Source organism: Anolis carolinensis, chromosome 4 (assembly GCF_035594765.1).
Source record: "Anolis carolinensis isolate JA03-04 chromosome 4, rAnoCar3.1.pri, whole genome shotgun sequence".
Classification (NCBI taxonomy): Eukaryota; Metazoa; Chordata; class Lepidosauria; order Squamata; family Dactyloidae; genus Anolis; species Anolis carolinensis.
Window position 1 is genome coordinate 199329771 of NC_085844.1, and position 21783 is coordinate 199351553.

Here is a 21783-nt window from a genome sequence, read left to right on the forward strand (position 1 = left end):
AGGGGCAGTGAGGTCTGTCTTGGCATTTCTTCAGCACTCATCTCTCTCTAATTTAGAAAGGTCTTGTGGTCCAGCATTTTGGGGAGCATATTGATAAAAGTTATTTTGTTATTGGCTGCAGATAGAAAACCAAGATTACTATCCAGTCAGAGCTCATCCTTAAGAATTTAAAAGAGCTTTATCCCATGAAATCCTATTATTTTGCTGAGGTTTGACTACTATTCCCTTTAGTTTGATTACATAACTGTGAGGTTTGCTACCATTTGTACGTCTGCTGTGTGTTCCTTGGTTCAGAATAAAATTAGTTTTCTTCATACTGTGCAGATAAGCTTTATGGGCTTTAACTTTGCCCAAAGCACTGAAGGTCTATATAGCTATATGCGGTTTTGGATCCTCAGCCCTTGTGACGGCGCGAGTGGCGCCATCTATATGTCAAACTATAAGTTTCAAGATTTGAATTGTTGTATCATGCCTGATTTTGCCCTTACCCTGTAAATGTAGTTGGATTGGTTATTTATATCTGTCAATCAATGTTGTTTGTACCTGTTATATTGCTCACTCAGCAAAACTGTTTGGCTCCACCTCTTCCCCGAGTAGGACAGTGTTTCCTCTTTTCATTCCACCAGCAAGCTCTCTATCGGATGGACGTGAGAGAGAGACTTGGCACTAAAAGCCCTTCAAAAGTTACCTCTCAGCACCAATTCTGAGGTTCTTACCCTTGGGACTCACACTTCATGTTCAGGGCCAACCTGAACAACGTTGAGGAGTCTCAAGCGCCTTCACATCAGTCCTTTGGCAACAGAGGAAGACTCTTGTCTTCAGATATAGGTCATTGGACTGAGGCTGAGTTTGCTCCGGCATTCACAGCCAGAGAAAGAGGGATCTGGACAAGCTTCATGGACTTAAACAATCAAAGACTGTAATGTATATTTTCTTTTACCCCCTTTGTGAACAAGAAACCCAGTTTTTGAGTTAACTACAGTGTTTTGGTCCTTGGGAGTTCCAGTTTCCCTAAAGGAGGGCAAGAAGCAATCCCCTGGGGAAAGATGTCACGTCCATGCCTCTTTCACTAAGAGTTTACAGCCCCAGGCGCGACGGCACAGCCCTGCCCTGGAAAAATCAAGCTTCCGAGACCTACATCATGAGCTCAGCCCACTCAAACCAAATGAGGATTTGGTCTCATTTGTTACATGAAAGAAAAAGGGTTCTCCTGGCCTGTACAGATTACTTTGCCCAGGGGTGTTTATACAAGCATCTGAAAGTGCTGAGAATATTCATATTTCTCACTGATGTTAATGGATGTTGAAGGCTCTTAGTACCTTCTAGGATTAAGACAGTTAAAAGAGCTGTCTCAGCATTCCTCTCACTGCTGTACTGAAGGTTAGCTGCAACTCTTCTCAAAAACAAAGGGCTCTATGCTACTTTCTGCCTCATGATGCATTGGCAGCAATCCTCCAACCCTTTGACACACACATGCAAATTGCTGACAATCAACCAACTTTTCTCTCAAATATCTGCAAGTTCCACACAACAACACAGTCCCACACATTCCTCATCAACCCACATTCACAATAAGACTTATACTAGTATTACTCTGTGACTCTGCCCTTCCATTCTTACATACTGTAATCCCCTCCTTAATTTCATTTCATTTTTTTCACATTTTCTTTTACTCATTATCCACACTTTCTAATTTTTTGTGCTCTCTGCAGCCTGTGAAAAAATCGCCTACTTTCGCCAGCATCCTTCATTAGATTGCCTAGATTTCTTTAGAGCTCCTATTCATCTTGCTCAACTCACTCTTCCCAGAGTAAGATACAAGGGTGCACCCAACATCTTTAAACATTTGCAAAAGCAGTGAGAGTTCCTCTGGACATTTATTTCCCATGGATACTTTTGTCTACCCTTTGCCCAGTTCTGTTGAGGAGTGGAGTTCTCCATATGAGAGAGTAAAGTTGGGGGAACAAATAATAAGACCGGAGAATAAATTATTGCCCTGTGTTGGGAATGCTCAGGTTGTTTCTTAGCAATACAACCAACTAGGCAGATTTGCTTCTTTTGGGTCTTCCCTGCTCTCCTGTGTTTGCTGTGAGCACTGTCCTTTGCAGTTTCATCCCAGTATTCCTTTCTCAAGCCCTGTCAGGGATGTGGGATTGATAGTCCCCCAAAATCGTGTATCTGTTATTGGTGCTACCTATCCTAGCTTCTCTTCTCATGCATCTTGGTCCATAGGCCCCAGGGTGGAGATAGTGGTATACATTTGCTCTGAAGCCAACACTACTTTGAGAAATACACCCTAGGACTTTTCCCTAAGATTCTGCAGAAGTGAATCCAGAAGCCCATTTCATGTTATATTGGTATTAATCTTTGACATCAGTCAAAGATTAATACAGCATGCTGTTTCCACAGATTCTACATCTGTGGATTCAACCATTGGTGGTTTAAAGTTTTAAAATTGCCAAACGCAAACTTTGATTTTGCCATTTTATATAAAGAATAACATCTTACTTATTGTAGTAAAGTAAAGGTAAAGATTTTCTCCTGACATTAAGTCTAGTCGTGTCCGACTCTGGGGGTTGGTGCTTATCTGCATTTCTAAGCCGAAGAGCCAGCGTTGTCTGTAGATGCTTCCAAGGTCATGTGGCCGGCATGACTGCATGGAACACTGTTTCCTTCCTGCCGGAGCGATATTTATTGATCTACTCACATTTGCATGTTTTCGAATTGCTAGGTTGGCAGAAGCTGGGGCTAATAGTAGGAGCTCACCCCCCCGGGATTCAAACCATGGACCTTTCGGTCAGCAAGTTTAGCAGCTCAGTGGTTTAACCTGCTGCACCACTGGGAGGCATTGTACATAATGGGCCACGGTGGTATCTATGGAGCCAAACCTCCCACAGTATATGTGTGTACTGTTAAAAATCAGAATTTGTACACATAATGCATCACCAGCATTGCCAAAATTGGGAAATTACTATAATTTCCACTTACCTTCCTAATGAACAGCAAGGGCAAATATATAGGGAAAGCTTATTAGATATGCACATGAAAACCAAAACTCAGTTGCTTGGTTTAAATCCAGCCTTGTAGCACACATACACACAACTGCCTTTGTTCAGGTCTCTCATCCATGCAGATTGGGTTTTCTTGGGCACTTGACCTTATTTGACCTTTCTGCTTGTGTCAGCAATAACTTTGCCTGACTCATTCTGCCATGCTAACAGCTTTGGGGGTGTACTTCCTCCCACGGATATGGCTTGCTGCAGGAACATACAGACTCATGCAGTTCAGACTTTCTATGCTACTTCAATATCATTATCCAGTCAGGCTGTGGAAATCGCTGCTTTTTGTGTGTTAATTGAGGAAGCCTATCACCTCCCTGCGGAGCTTTGTCGACACGGTAGGCACAGAAAATGTATTTTTAGCAATTTCCAAGGTCTTGTTCTGACTTGTATATTAGTATTCAGCAGTCATTCTGTCCTGTTCTTCTTTCATCCAAGCGAATAATATCCTTTCCCATTTTTCCTTTTCCCCTCTGGACAAAGGAATGGATATTCCTTTGAGGCAACCTTTATAAGTCGTGATGCCATAGAATGGGTCCAACGTGGCTCATGCTGTGTGGTAATAACTGGATTCAGTCCTTTTGCAGAAAGTGTTCCCTGGACAGAGCTACGTGTTGCATGTGATTCCATGACTCATTCGGAAGATTATTTTTTAAAAAGTGCAGTTACATGAGCAACAGCAGGAGAAGAGGGACTTCTTAATCCCTTTCTCTCAGGCTGCCTCTTGCCACCATTGCTTTTAAAACCAACTGTGGAAAAGACAGGCGCTTTCTCTTTTCTACAAGAGGCAGAACAATAGAAAACCACAAAAGTGCAAAAGTCCCATGAAACTGCAGCTTCAGCACTTACATTCTGTAAACACCAGTGAAAAAAAGTCTGCAAAGCTGCAGAACTGCTCTAACTGCAGTTTTCAAACAGTCTTCACAAGCAACACCATAACTGTGTATGTATGTGTGCGTATATGTGTGTATACACACACACACACAAATACACCCACACCACAAATTTTACCTTTATTTGTGGTGGTCATACAATGTGGGGGAAAAAACAATTTGAAGTCATAGATGAATGGGGGATGGGGTGGGTCTGGACGGGGACTAATGATATTTATAATCTTCTAATTCCTAAACCGTGATCTTGGAGCAGAATTGTTTATTAGCATTTATTTATAAGGATTTTTAAAGAAACAATGATAATTGGTAATCTACAGAAGTTGCAGGGGCTTTTTTTTTGGATAATTGGTAATCTATAGAAGCTGTATAAGCAGCTATGACAAGGATGGATGGATTCAGTCCTGTTTGGAATTGGCAATATGTAAGATTCACCCAGTGAATAGTTTTAGGCTCCATAAAGGGAAGGGGTAACCAAGCCAGTGGCAGCATGAAGATTAGGCTGTTTCAACGCACTATTGAGAAGCCAGAAGCTTAGATATACTGCAAAATGCAGATCCACTTATGTGAAAACCCAAGAGGTCTGCCACACAACCTGGATTTTGTGTGCTACATGATGTGAATTATTTTAATTGCATCCATGAAACAGAGCTTTGAACAATTACATTATCAGACTACAGTTCCCAGTGTCCTGGAGTTGTAGTACAGAAATGTAACTTTTCTAAACTCTACTGTGTTATAAATGTATTCTGGCTGGGAATCTGGCATAATTCAACTGAAGCTTTTCCTCCCTTCCCCTTTTCACTGTTTCTCTCTGACCCCAAATTTTACTTTCTTCAGCATATGATATCAGTAGCAGTCAGCTTGGAAGTCTCTTACTTTGGAAATTTAGTGTTGGTCTCAAATGGAAATTTTAGTCCTACACCATCTGATAGGCTACAACCTCCCCAGTTCTGATCTGAAAAAGATTCTAGTTGGTAAATATTGCATAGATATCTTTACCGCCGCCACAAACATGGGTTATGGTACTTTAGATACAAAATGTTTCTTCTTTCCTCACCTGTTTCCCAATAGCAGTTTCACCATTTCCAGAAAGGTTACAGTCTGTACCCTAGAAAAGGGGAACCAAGTGACCCTGTAAGTACGCACTTCATGGAAACAATTTCGGACACTTCTCGGATAAGTGGTGAAGTTTCCTCTTTCAGTTTTATGAGATTTACTGCTTCTGGGTTGCTTTTATCTAAATTGTATACAACAGAGTTCATATAGGTGGGGTGGGAGATCCATCTTCTGCAGGTTCTGGTTCAGTTCCTTCAAGATGATGAAAAACGAGATGTAACCTTTTCCTCTCTTCTGGGTCCTGGAAAGCCCCTAAAGCAACAGGGGAACTAAGAATAGATTGGCAGGCAGTATTTGTCAAATCTGCAGTTCTTTGGCTGTTGACTTTTTTTAAAAAAATTGCTGATTTAATAAGGCTGTGACAAGTTTGTGGTTGCACTGTATGATGATGTCTGTGAGTTGTTTTTCCCCCCCTCTCGGCTTGCCTCAGTCATCCAGCAAAACACATCAGTAGGATGTCTGTATCAGAAAGATAAGCGTAGCCCAGGCTGATCCTCTGTAATGTTTTGGACAGCTTTGGCACTGTTTCTCTGTATCTGTCCTTTACCAGAGAAAAGAAACCACCATTTCCTCGTGGTTTTTCTTTGCCGTAACTCAGGAGTGAGACTTAAACTACTATGAGAAAGAAGAGAGTGCTGGAACTGGATGAACAATGTAAGGTATGATGCAAAGTTCATTTGGCTTGGACTTTTGAGTAAAGCTGTCAGAAATATCATACTTTTCTTATAATCAGTGGGATTAGGAGAACAATTAGCAATGTTGGTAAACTATCTGGGACACAAAGAGTCAGTGGGATCACTAAACCCAGCACAATCTCATCGTTTTTATGCTTTTCCAGTACCTGTGTTGGAAGGGGGCAGATTTCATCAGTAGTCCAAATAGTGTGACCTTGGATAGCTGCTTTAAGATAAAGTTTTATAAAGTGAGGTGAGCAACCATTGTGAGATGGGAGAAAATTTTCACTTGGCTTCCTTTCCAAGTGGATCACAGCAAACCAAATTTTGAGTTGCTAAATTGTCTTTATTTTGTTTTTTGTATTGTATATTTTCATACTTTTAAAATGCATTTAACTCTATTCGTAGTTTAATTATTTTTAATTTTTATACTTTTTGGTGAAGTGAGTGTTATCCATATCTAATTTTCTTATCTGTAGCTGCTTTGAGTATTAAACTGGTGAAAAACTTGGGTAGAAATACAGTAACATGGATTTGTAAGAAGAACCCTCATGTAACTTTATACTTTCTTATCCTGTAGTTGAGTTAAATCACTATGCTTTACAGTTTAACTGTCATGGGATAAGCTTTGAATCCATGTGAATGTGGTGGTATTCATCCATTCGTCCTCAATCCGGGCAGAAAACATTATAAGAAGAAAATTTGTAGTAAGGGTGGGAAATCTTTAGCATTCCAGATGACACATGTGACCACGCTGTGCATAGAAATTGTAGACCTAAATAACTGGAAGGATGCACATTCCTCCATCCTCCATTCCTCTACCCTGTGATAATCTACCAAGATGCTAATATGAGGTCTTCGTGGTCTTGATAAGCCTTTGATTCTTATCTGCCTTCAGGGATGTACTCACATGAACAATAAACAAGCTTGTGAAGGAGAGATTGGGTCATGACCATTGGCCATACTTTAACTTTCCCTTTTCATGCACACAGAGTACAAGTGGACACAGAAATGTATGGTCAAAGGGTGTGAAGCATATTTAAATGTTGTCTTCCCTGCACCTACTCATTTTGAGTTGCTGAACAGGGTTATATATTTACCGGCTAAATCAGTTAGATGGAGTCCACATAGTTGTGACAATAAATAGTGCCCCCATAATAATTGGGATTGCTATATCTTTGATTGCCCAATTTGAACATGAACTGGCCTGTAAGCTCTTCATTTCTTCTGTGTAGGAAGCTTCATGGATACTACACTGTAGTGACAGTCCTCACAGAGCCTTGGACACTAGAGAATATTCAGTGAAAAGAAAATGTTATTAAATTAGATATAATATGTTGAATATGCTTAACTTCTGTTATCTCCTAATTTTAAGCCCAAAGCCACTCATACGTCACTTCAATGTGTGTAATTATTTGCAAAGAAAAATCAATAAGTGATGAGTATTTAATATTTTGCATTTCAAATGTGAAAGTGGTAGATATATATTATGATTTATGGTAATTAGGGAGCACAATACCTAGATTCTGAAGCAGACTTTCCATGCATATCAGGCCACTGGCAAGTAAGCATTTTGGTTGTTTTTTTTTTAACTTCCTTATCTGTAACCTGAATATAATCAGCAGCTTTTTATCATTCCTGTGTTAGAGCATAGCCAGAAGAATCGCTTTTTTTCTTAAGCAAAACTGGGACATTAACTTCAAAACTATATCCTCAGGTTCTTCCTGGTCTTTTCACTACCTGTGATAGATGTAGTTAACATCTATTAGTGAAGGGGCTGAATTCCAATTTGAAAAGGATGTTGGGACCTGCATGCCAACAGTGAGAAGGGCTAAGGACATGAGGTGGAAACAGGGACAGAATAGGCAGAGACAAAGCCAAGTAGATAGGGCTGCTTAGAATATATTTTTTCATTCTTTTCTACTAAGTGTACAACCTGCCATAGAATAATAGAACTGGAGGAGAACACAAGGGCCATTCAGTCCAACCCCCTGCCATGCAGGAACACATAAGCTACGCATACGCATCCAGCCTTCCAGAAAAGGGGACCCCACCACAGTCCAGAGAAGCATATCCTGCTGTCAAACAGCTCTTACTGTCAGAAAGTTTTGCCTAATGTTAGTAGTAGAATCTCTTTTCATTTGTTTCAAATCACTAAAGCAGAAGAAAACAAACTTTCCCCCCTCTCACTATGATATCCTTTTGGATATTGAAACATAGCTATCATGTCCCTTCTTAATCTTCTTTTCTTCAACTAAACATACTTAAGTTTATGCATGTCTACTCAGAGGTAAATCCCAATGCAAACCCTTTCCCATTTGCTTAGTTCAGCTCAATAACTTTACGCCCTGCAAGCCACAGTAAAGCCTGTATGGTGTAGTGGTTTGAGTGAATCTGAAGATCAGAGTTCAAATCCCATGGAAACCCACTGGGTCACACTCTCTCGGCTTCAGGAAGGCAAAGGCAAACCTCTTATATGGCAGTGTAGATGAGGCCTTACCTTCAGCTTTCTTCATTTGCTTCCTTGAGTATGATCAAACTATTCTTAAAGAGTCATGAATCTGATCATAATTCTTGAATTTTCTTCTGTTTAGTTGGTCTGTAGAGGAGTAATAGGTTAAAGGCATAATACCCAAATATTACTCTTTGCTGTTATTTCCCTTCAAGTCATTTCTGACTTACATCAGTCCCAAAATGAACCTATCATCGAATATTCTTGGCAAGATTTGTCAGAGGGGTTTATCTGTCCTTTCTCTGAGGCTGAGATAGTGTGACTTGCCCAATTCGAAAAATCATGATTTTCAAGTTTTCTAGTCAAGCACTACAAAACTCCACCAACACAGATATTCCCACCACCAAAACCCTTGCAGGCTTCTAAATTTTGCATCTAAAAATGACGTATCTTTTCACATTTCATGATATAATTACTAAATATTTCCTTCTAGCCATAGGAATTATGGGCAATTGAATTAGATTATTGTGACTGAAGTCAAAGTTAATACACCTCTTTAAGCGAATCTTCTGAAAATCTGTTAGCTTTGGACTTGTTTGTTTATAAAGCTGTTTGACGTGTGTTGTGTCATTGTAACAGTAATTATGCTTCATTTCATATTTATGTGATGCAAATAAGTTTTTATTTTGATTTCAAAAGAAGAGGAAAAAATAACTCAGATAAACTATTTAAAGGGGGGGAAAGAAGGCAAAGATGGGAAACTTCACAGAATATAGTATGTAAATTATGGAGCCATCTTAGTTAAAAAGTTCTACCACATGAGTCTATTGTATCATCAAAGACATAGAGGGGGGGAGGAGTATTGTTATATATATTCTTTAGTATAGGGAGGAAGTGAAGTAATTTTCTGAATAAAAAGGAAAATATGAAAAATTATTCTTTTTTAAATTGATACTCTGATTCTCATTCAGAGAATCTCAAAAATGCATCAATTTTGAGAGGTTAGTACATTTTCTCAATTGAGTTGAAAACCAAATTATTGATCAGTAAAAAGCTGATTTGCTGATAGTCACTTTAACCTTAATATCCGCATCTCATTTCATATCAGGGCTGTTAGTTCATCACTATTTTTCATTTCAGTGTAACTCTTGTCTGTTCATTATTCTAAGATTGTATCCAAGTTTATACTCATGCCTTTCTGCTCTCTTTCTTTTCTTCCTCTTTGTTGCTCAACAGTTGGATAAAGGGGACGTAAGCCAACTCAGCCTACCTTCCAATACAAGCCATGGTGACGCTGATGGCAATATTTGCCTTGATGTCCCAGATGGCAATCCAGATCCACAGAGGACAAAGGCCGCCATTGACCATCTGCACCAGAAGATCCTCAAAATTACTGAGCAGATCAAGATTGAGCAGGAGGCCCGAGATGACAATGTGGCTGAGTACCTGAAACTGGCTAACAATGCTGACAAGCAACAAGCCTCTCGTATCAAGCAGGTCTTTGAGAAGAAAAATCAAAAGTCAGCCCAGACTATTGCCCAGTTGCATAAGAAACTTGAGCATTACCACAGGAAGCTAAAGGAAATTGAACAAAATGGACCTTCACGACAGCCCAAAGACGTCTTCCGGGACATGCACCAGGGCCTCAAAGATGTAGGGGCCAATGTCCGCTCCAGTATCAGTGGTTTTGGAGGTGGTGTAGTGGAGGGTGTCAAGGGTGGACTGTCAGGCCTTTCGCAAGCCACACACACAGCTGTGGTTTCCAAGCCCCGCGAGTTTGCAAGCTTGATCCGCAACAAATTTGGCAGTGCTGATAACATTGCCCACTTAAAGGACACCCTGGATGACGGGCATCCTGAAGAGGCTTCACGAACTCTAAGTGGCAGTGCTACCCTGGTGTCTAGCCCCAAATATGGTAGTGATGACGAGTGCTCTAGTGCCACTTCTGGCTCAGCAGCAGGTAGCAACTCTGGGGCGGGTCCTGGTGGTTTGGGCAGTCCCAAGTCTAACACATTGGACAGTCACCACTATAATTTTGAGACCATCATAGAAGAACTGAGAGATATTAAGGACATTCAGTCACATCTTGAGGACTCCATGGAAGACCTCAAGGCCCAACTGCAACGAGACTATACTTACATGACTCAGTGTTTGCAGGAGGAACGCTACAGGTAAGAATTGTTGAAAGAGTTGGTGTTTCTCTCAGATAGGAACCTGATAGTCTTCATGTCATATGTTTTAATTCAGTGGTTCCCAACCTTTGGGCCTCCAGGTGTTTTGGACTTCAACTCCCAGAAACCCCAGCCATCTTACCAGCTATTAGCAATTGTGGGAGCTGAAACCCAAGACTCCTGGAGGCCCAAAGGTTGGGAACTACTGTTTTAATTAGTCTTAGAGTTTGGAGCTGAATTCACTGTCCTTTCATTACAAGCAGTCCCCAAGTTACAAACATCTGATTTACAAATGACTCATAGTTAAGATGGGGGTGAGACAACAGGAAGCGAGAGAAAATCTATTCCTAGGAAGGGAAATTTACTTCTGAAAGAGTTGTCATGGGGGAAAAATGTCTCCATTGAAGCTTTATCAACAATCCTTGTTTCTACAAGCCGAAATTTTCAAAATGCAATCTTCACAGGGAAATCTTCTGAAAAGGAGCACAGACAGCAAAACAAACACTACAGGGGTGTAAACCCTTCCTTATGCTATCCAAAGCCTATATATGTGTGTATGTGTGTGTGTGTGTGTGGAGTTACAGTTTAAAAATGTACCTGTTCCGACTTACATACAAATTCAACTTAAGAACAAACCTACAGAACCTAACTTGTTGGGGACTCCCTGTACTTACAAAATGATTCATGCTTTGTAGAACAATAGATGAAACTGGTAAAAGTTTAGGGAATACCCTGTGATAGGGTCAGTCTAAGTTGAAACTGAATTGAAGGCACAAAACAATAATAGCATTTTAATTGTATACATGCTTGCCAAGGAAATAGATTTAAATCAGTCATCCAAGTGAGTCTTTTTTCTTGCTGAATTAAATCATCCTGCCTATCTATCACAAGCTTGAAGGAATCTGCTGGAATTTCCTGTCTGAAGATTCTCTTTCAGAAGAAAACTATCTATTGCCTGTTATAAGTCGCGAGAGGAAATGCATTCCTGGCTAAACATTCATTTCAGCTTCTTACTTAAATTCCATCAGTGAAAAGTTCAGAGGTGGAGTCTCAAAGATGCTTTTCATTTGCGGCTTTGTTATAGCAAATACATACAGAAAACATTGTTCTGTAGATGAATTTTATGAGAGGAACTGCTCAGTGGAGGTTCAATTCATGTTATCTTTTCAGAAGAATCAAAGCAGCAGATTTGAAATCTTTTAACAGCATCTTGTACTTCTGACCACCTATCACCTTTAGCTTGCTGATCTAGGACCATCTTTCCCTACCTAGTGCCAGATATTTTAGGCTGTGGTTCGTCAGCTTCAGACAACATGTCCAGTCATCAGGGACATTGGGAATTGCAGTGGGGCCAGCTCTTCCCCTGGCAACCAATTTTAGTAGTCTGTATGGCAGAGTGCAAAATACAACGCCTCCCACCTATTGCTGGCTTGCAGTTATCATCAGCCTGTTGAGAACCACTGATCTAGTCAAACAACATTTGGAAAGCTACACATTCTTCACCTCTGCTGTCTGGTCTTCCAAGTGCATGAAAAGTGCCTATATCTGATGAAGCAAAGCCTTCTATTAAAGCTTATACCAAATAAAACTTAATAAGTATGTAAACTGCTATGAAACTCTGCTGTTTCTGTTGCAGCAGTATTAACAGGCTGCTCCCTTGGAAATCTGTCTTCAGTGAGGGACTATGTATATACAATGTATGTGTGCACTGGGACTGTGAACCTCGCCTGGTGTAGTGTTATGTTACTCAAAGTGGTGGTCCATGAATTGGTCTAGTCCAGTGGTTCCCAACCTTTCAGCCTCTATTGTTTTGGACTTCAACTCCCAGAAATCCTAGCCAGCTTACCAGCTGTTAGGAACTGTGGGAGCTGAAGTCCACCTGGAGGACCAAGGTTGGGAACCACTGGTTTAGTCCATGAACTCTTGGCTGCTGGTCCATGCTGAGTTTTCAGGAAATAAAGAAGCAGCAAATCTGAAGTTGTTGCCTGGCACACTAGAGAAAAAACCCTGTCACTCCCCCATATCAAATAAATTAAGAAGTGCTGGTGTAGAACCTCTAGATATGGGCAAGTGGCTTGCTACCACAAAGCACTTATCCCTACATGTATATATGTTGTTCTTTCTACATATACATTTAATTATATGAAGTGCTTTGATGTAGTAGCTCTATGTTCAGCTTTATATTGGATATTCACAGTATCCCTTCATTAGTGTTAGAATTTTTCGCAGATCTTTTCCCCCAGATTGCTGGAAAATATCCTGAAATAGCCTGAAAATCACTTATCAGTGACAGCAGGGATGGAAATAAAACTCTTTGTTCTAAGATACAGAAAGTCTTCAGAAAAGAGATCTGTGCCTCCTTTATGTATAATTTCATTTGTTTTTCCACCCACCCACTCCTGTCCCTTTGAGAGTCTGGGAATGATTAAACTGCAATTGAATGCACTGGTTGGGAAATAAACCCCACAGAATGCATTGGGGTATCTCTGTTTAGCAAAAGCATTTTCGTATCATACTGTCACTCAGTCTTGTATGGATAAACTTTCAAATGGCAATACAAAACCTTCATAACATAAATCTATATCTATCTATATATCTATATCTATATCTATATCTATATATCTATCTTCTATCTATATCCATAATAAAAGTGAAAACCTGTATGTGTGTATGTGGCACAGGTGTCTGCTCACACAGACAGCCTCCAGACTCCACAAACAGGCTATAGTTCCCAGTGCTGAGGAGCCACCAAGTCACTCTTTTCCACTGACATTGCAGTTACAGCGAGCGCCATGAACGTGTAGCCCAAATGCTGCCAATGTCCTTCTCAAACACTATGGCCCACCATCCAAGGAATGCTTTCATTTGGGGACCATTTCATCCTAGATTTTGCATTTTCCTCCACCACAGGCAGGCATCCTAGGCTTCTCCATTGGTGTGGAATTTGCATGACCCCGCCTACTGCCCTTCCCTTTCAAATCTGTCTGCATAACAAACACAGTAGAACTGAGCAGCAACTAAACTTACTGGAGGAGTTTGGGGAATTGACTCCACATGGTGGAGGTTGTAGTTCACCCTGCATCAAGTCAGAGCATGGTGACTCCTACTGGGGAATTTAGAGGAGTTGTAGTCCACCTATACCCAGAACGCTATGAACCCAAACAATGATGGGTCTGGGCCAAACTTGCCATGCATACCCGATATGACCAGATTTGAATACTGGTGGGTTTGGAGGGGAATTGGCCTGGACATTTGGGACTAGTACGTACTGGGATTTATAGTTCACCTGCAATAAATGAGCACTCTGAACCCCACTGATGAGGGACCAGGACCAAACTTGGCACACAGAGCCCCCATAACCAACAGAACATATTGGACAAGTTTGGGGGAAAGGGAGCTATAGTTCACCTGCATCCAGAGAAACAGTGATCCCCACCGACAATGGACGCCTCATGACCAACTGAACATACTGCAGGGGTTTGTTGGAATGGGCTTTGAATCTGGGAGTTGTAGTTCACCCGAATCCAAAGAGCACTGAACCCAGCCAACAACAGATCTGGACCACACTTGGTACACAGAACCAAAATGGCCAACATTCAATACTGGCAGGTTTGGGGAGGATTGACCCACGATTCTGGGAATTGTAGTTCACCCACTCCAAACTGAGAATACCTGACATTCAAAGACAAACAGTGCCTTTCTCAAATGACCCGGGCACTGCCAGGTCCCCAAGCTAGTATTAAATATAAGTAGAATTACAGAGTAAAAAAAATGCATGTAAAAATTTAGGAAATAAAAATTAATTCACTTGGTGTGAATGAGATGCCCACTTTTTTAATAGTGAAGTAGATGCTAAGTTAATCTCTCTAGGAAAAACATTCTTCAGCTTTGGGCCACCACTGAGAAGGCCTACTTTCCTGTAATTGCTTGTCTCCCTTCATATTGTAAGGGCATCCCCAGGAGACTCTTTCCCTATCTTAATGTAATGTGTCACTTCCACAGGTAGGTATATAAATGGGATTAGATTGTTAATGTGTCATTTGTCATCTCTCCCCCTCCTTAAGCTGGTTTTATTTTATTTTTCATAGTTAAAGAGCCTTCAAATGTATTTAATACCTAAGTAAGTCTTCAGCACCAGCTTAAGTTTTTTAATAATTTTCAAAAACAGATCCATATAAAACATATTACAGTAGTCCAGCCAGGAGGTTACCAGGGCCTGGATGACTTGAAGTTATTTTATTATTTTCCATGGTATTTTAAAGAGTAAATGTTACAAAGCATTGAACTATTGGTGAAATTACTGAATTCACTTCTTCTTTTCTGCTATTTTTAAGTTACCATTTGCCTATGAGCACAAGACTGTGTCTTTTAAAGCATCACCAAACATTTTAGCAGTTCCTAGCCATTTAATTGTATAGTTTATAATTTCTATGCGCCTGTTACATGCGCCCCTGTAAAGTGCTAGTAACACTTTACTCATGTGATGAAATGGGCTTTAGTGTGCAAATGCTTATGTAAAATATTAGTTAGTCTTTTTACGGTTCCATATTGCTATAGTGCTATCCTTAATTCTATTTAAAGGCAGTTGTGTGTGATTATATTATAATGTTTTTCTGGGATTAGAGTAGCACAAGACTCATCCTATCAGTACTGCTCCATAACACTGCTCTAAAAACAGAAAAGTTACCTTCTTATTAATACATATTTTCCAGTGGACTGGCTATGACTTCAGCCAGGCCCTGAGCCCATCTGTTCCCACTTCTGCCTTCTCACTCTGGAAGGAAAAGCTTAGAACTTTTACTATATCAGAAGAATCTGTTTTACACAGATAATTCAGAATTAATTTAATTGTAGGCTGCTATGAGCTGATCTGTGCTGGAAAGTACAATCACAATACAGGCAGTCTTAGAGTTACAAACATCGGACTTACATATGACTCATAGTTAAGAATGAGGTGACATAACAGAAAGCCAGAGAAAGCTACCACTCAAAAGGGGCATTCACTTCTGAAGGAGTTATCATGGAAAAAGGGGTTTCCACTGAAGCTATATCACCAATCCTTGTTTCCACAACAAGCCACATTTGGAGTTACACTTTTAAAAGGCTCCTGTTCCGACAAATTCAGCTTAAGAACAAACCTACAGAACCTATCTTGTTCATAACTTGGGGACTGTCTGTATATAGACAAGGTAAAAGGTAAAGGTTTTCCCCTGACATTAAGTCCAGTCGTGACCAACTCTGGGGGTTGGTGCTCATCTCCATTTCTAAGTCGAAGAGCCGGCGTTGTCCGTAGACACCCCCAAGGTCATGTGGCCAGCATGACTGCATGGAGCACCATTACCTTCCTGCCGGAGTGGTACCTTTTGATCTACTCACATTTGCATGTTTTCGAACTGCTAGGTTGGCAGGAGCTAGGGCTAACAGTGGGCGCTCATTCCGCTTCCGGGATTTGAACCTGGGACCTTTTGGTCCGCAAGTTCAGCAGCTCAGCACTTTAACACACTGTGCCACCAGGGGCAAACACACTAACTATCCAGGATATTTACCCTGGATAGTTGACATTCAGCCCCAAACAAAGCTAGAGATGAGATCAGTTTCTGCACTGATGGTTTCATGAATATTTTCCCAATATTTATAATTCCTTGCCACCCAGCTTTGAACTTTTGACATCAAGGAGGCCAGGGAATTCAACATGAGCATCCTCCCAAACTAGAAAAAAGTGCTTGTCAAACTAGTGTGAAATTGTGCTAATATATGAAATACTTCCAGTGCTGGTCAGAACAGTTCATGTCATATTGTCTCAGAAATAACTGCTTACCTTTGGAGCAAAATCAATTACAGAATCCCTCATCTTGTGCCTTGCTCCATACCAGCCTTCCCATCCCCAAAATATTCTCTTCAGCCCTCCTTCGAGCCCTTTCACTTCTACATTTAACCATAATTAGCAACTATGCATGAGGTAGGGGAGACGTGTTTCTTCTCCCTCCACAAAAGAATTTGAAAGACTTGGTGGTCCCTGGAAGATGTGTTTCCAAGAATTACTCCCTGAGGGAGGGTTCATGAGAGAAGCCAGAGAAAATGACCCACTCTCTTCCTTCCTTCATGTTGGCTCTGCTGTTTCTTGTTGATCAAAGTCAGAAGAGCAGTGGGCTGTTAGACAGGGGCTTCAGAGAACATGAAATGCTGTTGGGGAAGGAAGGAATTTCTCTCTGGTTCAAATTTTGATTTGTGTTACAAGAAGAACTCTGAATGCATATACAGGGCCCAAGAATAATAACAAAATGGACTTCAGATACACAAAGCAACTGAACTGTAAGTTAAACCTTAAATTTTATTTTTAAGAATGGTGGCTGAAAACATTCTCCTTGTTTAGAAGTGGTCATATAGCATACAGAGCAATATTCATCTACAAACATGAAGAGCCAAGGGTGGCTGCTTTGACTATCAAATCCTGCTGACTGAAGCAGTTTCTTTGCTCTGTTTTATGTTGTTGCTAGCTTTGAGCTAACCTCTGATTTGTGTCTTAGTGCTATAAGTCCATCAAGTTCATTTCCAACCCCAGGTAATACTGGGTTTCACTAGCATCTCTAGTTCAGAGTTGTCACCCTGCCTTTGTTTTCTCCCTCTTTCTGACTGCACAGATATGAGCGCCTCGAAGAGCAGCTGAATGACCTAACAGAGCTTCACCAGAATGAGATGACCAATCTAAAGCAGGAGTTGGCCAGCATGGAGGAGAAGGTGGCCTACCAGTCCTATGAGAGGGCAAGGGACATTCAGGTATGGAGAATGCATTGGATGCTTGAACAGCTGATCTGAGAACTCCCACACATTCACCCACCTGTTGTCCATTAATTTGATATAGCTACTCTCACTTCCATTAATTCATTAATATATCACTTTATTTATATCACACCTTTCTCTCAGACTCAAGACTTTCTGCCAGACTGGAACTTCAAAGAGCTCAGGACAACTATCATGCACATTTTATACAGGCTGTACTAAGAACCAAGCTTTTAGCACTTGAACTATGTTGTAAGCCTCCAGATGATGACCTGAGTATGGATGATTTCAGTGGATGAGAAAAGAGGGAGAGAAAAGGTGATTTTTCTCCCAGGGGAAGAGAAATGATGCTGATAATAAGAGCTTCTCTGTGGAATATAGCTTTAGATTGGCTGTGAGGATTTTTTTTTTAATACACGTCTCGTGATTCAAAATATTGGGAAGAAGAGACAAATGTTTTATCCTTCCTTAGAGCAGAGTGTCGGCTGCAGTGTGTAGATGTGCAAACACAAAAAGAAACCTCTGAGTCTATGTGAAATAAGCAATACATCATATATTTAAAAAATATAAATGAAAGTTTTTCATGAGATATGCTGTGTCACCATATGTTTTGTTATTCCAATTTATGAATGTCAACGCCACAAGGTTCAAGATAACAGAGTTTATTGGATTACAGAACTCAAAAATGCCCGTAAAATACAAGGGCCAGGCAGTATTAGCCTTTAGGAGCAAAAAGGAACAAGGAAAAACGTTCAAAAGATAAACCGGATTAAACCGGAGTTTAATCCGGGTAAAAACAAACTGCTTGCTTCAGCCTGGGGATAAACAAAACAAAAGCCGAGGAACAAAAGATACAAAAGAATGCAACTAATTGGCAGCAGATTCCTCTCTGCTGCCAACACTGTGCTTAGAGTAACTTGCGTCGCTCCCACACACACAGCAGACAGGATTTCCAACACGAACAGATCAGCCAAGGATTGTAGCAGTAGAGTAGACCCAGTTCCTTTCCGTAGATCAAAGCCAGAAGCAGACGTTTGTAGTTTCCAAGTCCAAGAAGGGGGAAGACAAGCCGTGGTCAGTTCAGTCCGAGTTTTCAAAGCAGGAGATGGCGTCCGTCAAGAAGACGACGGAAGGTCAAGCTAATAAGAGTAAGCACAGGTTTGCACAAACAAATGCCCACACAATTCCTCCCGCCGTCTGACCCTGAATTCCAAAACAACTTACGTATCAGCACACGAAAACACACCAGTCTTCAGGAAAGCGTCCCACACAGATCCCAAGCGTTCGTCCAGATTACCTTGCCCAACGCAATTTGCAATTGCTCCCAAGCCCCATTTTATGCCAGTTACAAATCCTCATCACTGTCAGCTGTCCTCCTTAACCCGGGCGTTTCCTCATCACTTTCCTCATCAGAGCTGGAACACCTCTGACTACGCCCCACAGCATCTCCAGCTGTGGATCCCGTCCCATCCCTCCAGCTATACCATGGGTCTAATCCTGAAGGTCCCCATTCATCTTCTATCCCATCATGGCCAGTGGCACCCAATTCCTCCCTCACCCGAGTCCAATCCATCTCATCCTCCTCCGAGCTAACCAGCCCCTCCTCCATTCTCTCCGTAAACCCCTCAAAAGACTCTTCGTCCGATGGTGCTGCAAAAATGTCTCGCAGTCTTTTTCTTTCTCGCTCCTCGAGAGTATCTGACTCTCGAGGAGTCTTACGCCCACGTCTGTCAGTAACAGAGCCATGAGGCTCAATCATAACAATGTATGTGTCTGTATATCTTATAAGGGGTTAGTTTAACTTTCGGTGGCTAGTAAAACTGAATGATTGTGTCTCAAAATGATGCATGCCTAACAAGTGTGTCACTGACATGAAATGTTTGGAAAGCTCTGTTTTAGAGCATCAGTCTTCAGTTTATTCTTTCTGTCCCCAAATCGAACCAAGTAGTAGAGGTTCTGAGTGTCAGATAGGTTTTTCTTAACTTGAACATGCCAGGGATGATAGCTGGGACCCACTATACACAGGGTATGTGTTCTGAAGGGTATCTTAATACTGGACTATACTAAATGTGTAGGTAATAATAAACTAGAAGGATCAATCATCTGTCTCAATATAAGGCAGCTGCTCACATTTCTGTTAATGCCATGCACATTTTATGCTCTTTCCTACTTTAAAGAATGGCAAAGATGTAAGAGATGGAGGCTTTTTAAACACAGGTCTCCTTTGCCTTTCAGGAACAAGAATTGGTGCCAAGTTGGATAGACTTGAACTCAAACTTAAAGATGACATCCAAGCCAGGAAATTAGAGACAATGTAGTTTAAAATCTCCTTCAGGGGTGGACTGATCCTCAAGGTTGCAGCTCTGCTGCTTTGCTCCTCCCTCTACTTCTCCATACAGGGAAATATGCTCACCTAGGTCAGCACCATTCTCTTGCCTTTTCTGGTTAGGGGAGTGATGAGCAAAATGGTGAGGCTGTGGTCATAAGGCATTCCAAAGGGGCAGGGCACTGCGGAAGGAAGTTCCATAGTTTAGATCAGTGGTTCTCAACCTATGGGTCCCCAGATGGCTTGGCCTTCAACTCCCAGAAATCCTAACAGCTGGTAAACTGGCTGGGATTTTTGGGAGTTGTAGGCCAAAACACCTGGGGACCCACAGGTTGAGATCCACTGGTCTAGATAGAGAATCCTAGCAGCCCAGAATAGGCCTATGGGTTTCTTGGAGTTGCTGTAGCAATGTTTTCATCAGTTGCAACAACAATAAAAAACCGCTACAATAATATGGTCCTTTTGATTATTTTTTTTCGTGTCAGGAGCAACCGGAGTTGCTTCTGGAGTGAGAGAATTGGCCGTCTGCAAGGACGTTGCCCAGGGGACGCCCGGATGTTTTGATGTTTTTACCATCCTTGTGGGCGGCTTCTCTCATGTCCCTGCATGGAGCTGGAGCTGATAGAGGGAGCTCATCCACACTCTCCCCAGGTGGGATTCGAACCTGGCAGCTTTCAGGTCAGCAACCCAACCTTCAAGTCACTTAGTCCACTACGCCATCTGGGGGCTCGTCCTTTTGATGAAGTCGGTTGAAAATTTGAGTCAAATAAAATCTCAGTCTGTAAAGTACCATAGGATTTCTTGTTTTTATAGCCCCTCCTGAAACTGACTGTTTAGCCGTCAGTCTTGAGGATAATAGTAATATTTTGATTGAAGTGCTTTTATTGAAGTAAGACTTGGGGTTCATTAGATTTCATAATGTGATAGCAGAAGCTGAATCAAAGAGTGTTGCAATTCTGTTCAGGTTTATTTAGCAACTCAGAGAATGCTGGAAATAAATGAGGTCTACTGAGTTTTTGTTTATTGCCCCATCCATTCTTCCATAACAGCATCTGGTCCTTATTGTACTACACCATTGGCCTGTTGTAAAAATATCCACTTCCATATATATAGTGGATGCATTAATTCTGAAAGACAAAGGAATTCCTGGTCTATGAAGTCTTTTTCTGCCCCCGTGTGGCAATGTGAGAAACATTATAGAGACTGAATTTGATACTAAGAAATGAGAATAGAAAAGAAGAGAAGGTACTTGAATAGATGCCACAGTTGGTATTCATACTTGTATGAAATGTTTTGAAGAATTCACTAATACTTTAATGGAGCTTTCATTCATCTTTTCTGAAGTACTTATTTATCGTGTCAGAAGCTAATTGAGAATACAGTTATATTGTATAGAAAAACCACAAAGTTAAAAACTTGGTATTATACTAAATTTTCTTTGACAAGAAGCTGGGCACTTCAAGTACCTCTGGTGTCGCTGTAAGAAAGTCCTCCATTGTGCATGTGGCAGGACTCAGATTGCATTATAGTACGTGGTCTGTGGTTTGCTCTTCTCCACTCTCGCATGTAGTGGACTCCACTTTGTAGCCCCATTTCTTAAGGTTAGCTCTGCATCACATGGTGCCAGAGTGTAGTCTGTGCAGCACCTTCCAAGTTGTCCAGTCTTCTGTGTGCCCAGAAGGGAGTTTCTCATCTGATATCAGCCACTGATTGAGGTTCCGGGTTTTAACCTGCCATTTTTGGACTCTCGCTTATGGAGGTGTTCCTGCGAGTATCTTTGTAGATTTTAGGAAGCTATTTCTTGATTTAAGGTGTTGGCTTGCTGGCTGATGGGCAAAATGTCCTTATCCCTTAGATGTACATAAGGGCTGCATGATGGCACATGCTGACAGTTATCAAATACAACACTACTAGCATCTATGTGGTCCATCCTGCAACGCTGTCTGTCATGTTTCTTTCCATTAAAGTTATGTTTCACATTGAATTGAGTCCAAAATTTTCCTCCCACTTGTGAGAAGGGCTTTGCTTCACAAAGTTCTCTCTTCCAGATTTTTGGAGATCTTCCAATATCACACTCTGTGTACTATTTTCAAGAGAGTAATCGGATTGTTCTGTTGCAGAAGAAGTGGATTATACTGAGAGGTGACATGATTGCAGTCTTAAATACTTCAAGTACTGTCACAGAGAGAAGCAAGCAGCCTGGTTCTCTGCTGCTTCAGATGGTAGAACCAGGTCTAATGGTTTTAAGTTACAGAGGAGTAGATTTTGATTGAACATAAGAAGGAACCTCTTGACAATAAGAGCATTCAGCC

General features: G+C 41.1%; 1 protein-coding gene across 10 annotated transcripts in view; it reads left to right on the forward strand.

Annotated features, from left to right (window-relative positions):
• tmcc2 (transmembrane and coiled-coil domain family 2) overlaps nucleotides 1-21783 on the forward strand; it is a 115588-nt gene that overhangs the window by 88844 nt on the left and 4961 nt on the right. For 6 of the 10 annotated variants that reach the window (XM_003220404.4, XM_008109608.3, XM_008109616.3 and 3 more), the window contains 2 exons: nucleotides 9431-10365; nucleotides 17007-17142. In XM_003220404.4, coding sequence (XP_003220452.1) covers nucleotides 9431-10365; nucleotides 17007-17142 — 1071 coding nt within the window. Of the gene's footprint in view, nucleotides 1-5244; nucleotides 5728-9430; nucleotides 10366-17006; nucleotides 17143-21783 lie in introns of those variants that run through there. The other 4 variants (XM_008109615.3, XM_008109617.3, XR_010005488.1 and 1 more) reach the window with 4 other exon arrangements.